We start from the raw sequence: 5,092 nt of genomic DNA, 5'->3' as shown, positions 1-5,092 counted from the left end.
GTGCCCAGCTGCAGCGCCGTGAAGTTCTGGATGTAGAACTGGTAATCCTGCTGGCAGGGAGGGGGTGAGACCGGGGGTGGGGAGACGGGCGGGCCGCGCTCACCTGAGGGTAGCGGAAGGAGGCGTCCAGGGACTCCACCACAAAGTTCTCTGGGCCCTTGTTGTTGAAGCCCAGCAGGAACTTGACCACGTCATTGCCGGGAAGTCTGGGGGAGGAGACGGCGTCAGAGCCACCACATCACCGAGGCCACGGCGCCGGGGTTACGCACCGTCTCCCTTCACGAACAGGATGGTGGTGTCGGCGTGGGGAGAGGCCTTGACCTCGCCCGCCTGAGCCTCCTCCTCCTCCTCCTCCTCTCCTTGTCCTCCGTCTGCAGTCAGACAACACAGGTTTGGTCCCAAACTGCCGTCGCTCAGCCGCCAAAACCCACCTCTTGCTGAAGGCGTCCGACCCGTCGTGGGGCGATGACGTCACATCCGGCAGTTTGTCATGCCCCGTGTCGGGTCGGACGTGACTCCTTCAGCAAGAGGACGGTGCGGGGGGCAGGTCCTCGGGAAGGGCGCGCCAACACCAGGGGGTGTGGTGGGGAGCTTGGTGTTGCCAGTGGCGCAGCACATGTAGAGAGACGTGAGGTTCCTGGGGAGGCGTGTTCTCACCAGCTCTGTGTTCTCGTCGTCTTCCACTTCTGCTTCATCGTCCTCCTCCTCAGCAGTGGCCTCGTCCACCACGTCTTCATCCACAGCCTCCTCATCCTCGGTCAGGTCCTGGGCTCCGGCAGCTGACACACACACACACACGCACATCTGTATCCCAGCCTTGTGGGGCCCTCCCCCGGCGCTCACCCTTTCCCCAGCCTCTCCCCCTACACACGGCTGAACCTGAAGCAGGACTCGGAACCAGAGCGAGACCCAAGTTATAGGAGAGGCCAAACGGGCCTGGACGCGAGCGGAGCTCGGGGTGCAGCAGCCGGACGGAGGCCCATGAGACTCCGCTCCTGGGCCTCCGGAGGGGAGCGTCACGACCACCGGTCACTTAGCTTAGCTTAGCACCAGTCTGAGCTCCGAGCGCCACTCGGTGACGCCAGCTGGCACATGCTCGGCGGCCCGAGCTACAGCCGCGGAGCAGCGAACCGGCCGCCCGCACACCCGGTCACAGCCGGCTCACCTGAGAGCAGGACGGTCGCCGGGAAAGAGCAGCAAGAGCACCAGCGACAGTTTTGGAGAGCGAGTCCAACATTTTGACGCTGAAATCTCAGTTCTCGTTCACGGAAGAGCCGCGGCGACGGCGCATGCGCACAAGACGAGTCTCGCTGCGAGGATAAGTTTGATCCGATTGTTTTCTTGCAGCGACTTCACACGTCTCCAGTTCCAGTCCCGAAACTCACACAAGTCACTCGCGACTAGGAGCAAAACGTGTTTATTGCCACACAAACGTGAATCAAGCCAAGGTTCACGGGGGACGTTGGAAAGAGAAGGGCGGTTGGCAGCCTGTTCTCGGCGGCAGGTGAGCGTCAGGCGGCGAGGCGCGGCTGGAGCTCGGGTCCGAGGCAACCGAGAAGGACCTGGAACCTCAAGTTGGCCGTGCGGCAGCAGTCACGTGACCCGGCGAGCGCTGACGCCCTCGGCGTCTCTGCGTGTGGTGTCGCCCTCTGGTGGCCGTCATCTGCGTGGAAGCTGTCTGGCGCGCCGTCACGCGTCAGGCGCGCGAGCTGGGTCACCGCCACGCCACAGAGCTTACTCCACATAGTTGGCCGGCAGCATCCCGACTTGCCGGTGCGCCGCACGGTGCCGTACATCCAGCCCTCGTCGATGTGCTGGGCGTTGACGATCACGTCGCCGTCGCGGAACGACACCTCGTCGTGGTCCTGGGCCGCGTAGTCGTACAGCGCCCGGTAAACCCGCTGCCACAGACACAAAGCAGCAGGTGAGACCGCAGCCGCCCCGGAAGCCCCGCCCAGGAGACGCACCGCGGAGGCCGAGTGCGGCGGCGAGGTGATGGACCGGACCGAGGACATGCTGGTCTGGTGCATGTAGCCGTGCTGAGGCTGCTGCTGCGGCGCCCCCTGGTGGTAGGCTCCGGGCAGGACGGGAGCTGCAGAGACAGCAGGGAGGGGGGGGGGGGGTCAGAGGTCACTGAGCTCGGGGCACGCTCTGACACCAGGGGGGCGGTAGAGGGCCGGCGAGGGTGAATAGCGCCTGAGCCGTCCCAGCTACCCAGGTGCGCAGGACCCTCAGACTGTAGGGACCTTTTCAGTCCTGGGAGGACGAAATGGCTCCAGTGGAACCAGGAGCACGGCTCCCTGACAGCACACGCACACACACACACACCTGTGCTCAGATGGGCCAGTGACAACAGTGGAGGGTCGTGAGGTCATCGCTCAGGTTAGAGACCAAACGTGTGAGCGGGGGGGGGGGGAGGGGCGCCATCTGCGTGACTCACCAACGATGATGCCGCCGGGGGCGGCGGTCCGTCCCCTCCGGCGGCACGTTGGCTCGGTGGTGCCCGCCCGTGGTCATCATCTGACTGGCTCGCTGGTAGCCTTCCATCCCGCCGTCGTCCAGACCCGGCGTGAAGCCACGCCCACGCGAGCGCTCAAAGTCCTCGTGGTACTTGGCCTGGAGAAGAAGAAGAGGACGTCATGTGACTGGGGCACACACACCCACACACACACACACACACACACACACGGGTGCATTAGTCAGTGAGCAAACGCAGGAACACGCGGGACGTGGTGAAGGTTTTGAGTCTTTTATTGTTCACGCCTGTGGCCAGCAGGGGGCGAGTCAGGCGCTACCATGGAGATGCAGTCCTGCGACCTCTTGACCCTGCGGTACTCAGGTGTGTCCAGTTGGCTGCAGCTCCGCCCCCTCAGCGCCTGCAGCCCGCGCTGATACTTGACCTGAGCACAGAGACATGAGAGCGCGCGCATGTGTGTGTGGCGGCGCCGGCGGCGCGTCTTGCCGAGCTGATGTTGTCCTGGTTCGCCCGGACTCTCTGCATCTCTGGCGTGTCCACCACCGAGGTTCCCAGGCCCGGCCGGTCTCTGTACTGGACCTGGCCACGGGAGACAGGGGCGTGAGGCGGCAGGAAGTGGGAGGAACAAGGGGGGGGGGGCGCACATCACTGATGGTCCTGGCGTTCTGTCTAGCGAGGACCGTCTCCGGCGTCTCCGAGACCGAGGCCTTCAGACCCCTCATCAGCCGGGCGTCCCAGCTGTACCGCAGCTAGAGGGCGACGGAGAGTCACATGACTGTGGGCGGGCTTGTTTAGCTGTCCTTGTGGGGACCCTACGCCCCACGAGGGCCAACCTCTAAAGCATATGTGAAGTGTGTGTGCATCTTGTGCCAATCAATCTTTGACAGGACACTGATCTTGTGAGGACATTTTGGGCTTAGGTGGAGAGGCTGGTCCTCACAAGGACAGGCGCGCGTGTGGTGTGTGTGTGTGTGAGGGACTGACTGCGCTGACGTGCCGCTGGTTGGCTCGCACTCGCTCCATCTCGGGCGTCTCGCAGCTCAGACTGTAGCGACTCCTCAGCTGCTCCGCCTCCTCCTTGTACTTCCTCTGCAGACAGGAAGCCAGCGTCACGGTGTGAAGGAGGCGGGGCTGAGCGCCAACACGCACCTGGCTGTAGACGTCCTTCAGGTAGGAGGCGTGCAGCAGCGCTGGGGTGTCCTCCAGACCCAGCCCCGACAGTCCTCGACCTTTGACCTCCTGCTCCAGGTCCTTCCTGTACTCCTTCTGCACTCACACACACCCGCAGCTCTGGGAGTGTGTGAGTGCGAGTGTGAGTGCGTGTGTGAGCGAGAACTACCTCACTGAGCAGGCCGCCAGCTCGCTGAGCGGCCAGGTGCCCAGGCGTCAGGTCCAGGTCCAGCGGGGCCCGGCCCTTCACCTGCTCCTCATAGTCCTTCCTGTAGTGACTCTGTGGAGGAGCGGCGCAGGACGTGAGGCTCACCACTGCAGTCATGAGAGGATCCAGGAGGGGACATCATGCCAGGCCCTCAGGACCTTCTCCGGTGGCCCTCCGTCCTCCTCCCCCTCCTCAGGCTGCACTGAGCTGCGTGAGCTCCAGCAGAAGGTCCTCCTGCCACTGCAGGCTGGACCACAGCCAGAGGAACCGGCCGGAGCTGGCCGATCCTCTGGAGGTTCCTCATGGATCCAGGGTCCGGCTGCACAGGCCGGGACCAGAGGGGGGGGGGTGATGGTCTGAACAGAACCTGCTCACACTGGGACAGGCGGCCCTCAGAGTCTGCACAGCCCACGGCGTCCTACCTGGCTCAGCATCTTCTGGGCGTCCTTCATCACTTGGTAGGTCGGAGTCTCTCCAAAGTGTAGCTGGCAGCGGCTCTTGGTCTGCTGGTGCTGCCTCCTGTACTCCACCTGGGTCACACACAGACTCCCGTCAGCAGCGGCGGGGGCGGGGCGGGGGGCGGGGCCCTACGCTGCTGTGCAGGCGGCTGCTGCGGAGGCTGTGCTGCAGGCTCAGCAGGAGGCGGGCGTCTCCGCTGGCCTCTGCTCTCTGGTTCTGCTTGTACTTCACCTGCACAGACAGCAGAGGAAACACAGTGTCGCTCTCTGCTCCGGCTCTGAGCAAAGCTCCCGTCTCAGTTGTCATGTGCCTGAGCCACACTCTCTGAGCGGCAGCTTGTCTTTCAACTCTATAGATTCTTCCCACCAGTGTTGGACAGAATCCTCATGTCACACAGTCACAATCTATAGAGAGAGAGAGAGAGATCCAGAATCTTCCGACATGACGAGTTAACTGAGTCCAGTCAGTGAAGTCACATGACAGCACTGAGGTGTGCGCTGGACGTCAAAGAACTTGAAGCAACTTTGACAAACATGGCTCCTCGATGATCATCATCATCACCATCATCATCACCTTCATCATCATCATCATCATCACCATCATCATCACCATCATCATCACCATCATCATCACCATCACCTTCATCATCATCATCACCTTCATCATCATCATCATCCTCATCATCCTCATCATCATCATCACCATCATCATCACCTTCATCATCATCACCATCATCATCACCTTCATCATCATCATCATCATCTTCATCATCACCATCA

The 5,092-nt window shown here is 62.4% G+C and overlaps 2 protein-coding genes and 1 long non-coding RNA gene across 16 annotated transcripts in view; all 3 read right to left on the bottom strand.

Annotated features, from left to right (window-relative positions):
• LOC128755517 (uncharacterized) lies at positions 1–647 on the bottom strand. The gene is made up of 3 exons (XR_008414134.1): positions 432–647; positions 104–371; positions 1–47 (listed from the first exon to the last, which is right to left on the bottom strand). It is a non-coding gene; the product is annotated as an uncharacterized LOC128755517 (long non-coding RNA).
• Positions 648–1,577: 930 nt separating this feature from the next.
• Positions 1,578–5,092, bottom strand: part of LOC128755509 (LIM zinc-binding domain-containing Nebulette-like) — a 19,240-nt gene continuing 15,725 nt past the window's right edge. The window contains 5 exon segments of the mRNA XM_053859168.1: positions 1,578–1,766; positions 1,769–1,901; positions 1,968–2,092; positions 2,441–2,456; positions 2,458–2,616. Of these exon segments, the coding sequence (XP_053715143.1) occupies positions 1,735–1,766; positions 1,769–1,901; positions 1,968–2,092; positions 2,441–2,456; positions 2,458–2,616 (465 nt within the window). The 3' untranslated portion in view covers positions 1,578–1,734.
• Positions 2,468–5,092, bottom strand: part of LOC128755486 (trichohyalin-like) — a 12,808-nt gene continuing 10,183 nt past the window's right edge. For 9 of the 14 annotated variants that reach the window (XM_053859082.1, XM_053859087.1, XM_053859092.1 and 6 more), the window contains 5 exons: positions 4,446–4,544; positions 4,277–4,384; positions 3,626–3,926; positions 3,461–3,565; positions 2,468–3,055 (listed from right to left, as the gene is read on the bottom strand). In XM_053859082.1, coding sequence (XP_053715057.1) covers positions 2,751–3,055; positions 3,461–3,565; positions 3,626–3,926; positions 4,277–4,384; positions 4,446–4,544 — 918 coding nt within the window. In that variant the 3' untranslated portion in view covers positions 2,468–2,750. Of the gene's footprint in view, positions 3,056–3,120; positions 3,226–3,460; positions 3,566–3,625; positions 3,927–4,276; positions 4,385–4,445; positions 4,545–5,092 lie in introns of those variants that run through there. The other 5 variants (XR_008414130.1, XR_008414129.1, XM_053859084.1 and 2 more) reach the window with 4 other exon arrangements.

This window comes from Synchiropus splendidus, chromosome 3, assembly GCF_027744825.2.
Source record: "Synchiropus splendidus isolate RoL2022-P1 chromosome 3, RoL_Sspl_1.0, whole genome shotgun sequence".
NCBI classification, from domain to species: Eukaryota; Metazoa; Chordata; class Actinopteri; order Syngnathiformes; family Callionymidae; genus Synchiropus; species Synchiropus splendidus.
Note: the sequence above shows the minus strand (reverse complement) of the source record. Positions and strands in the feature narration are given on the sequence as shown.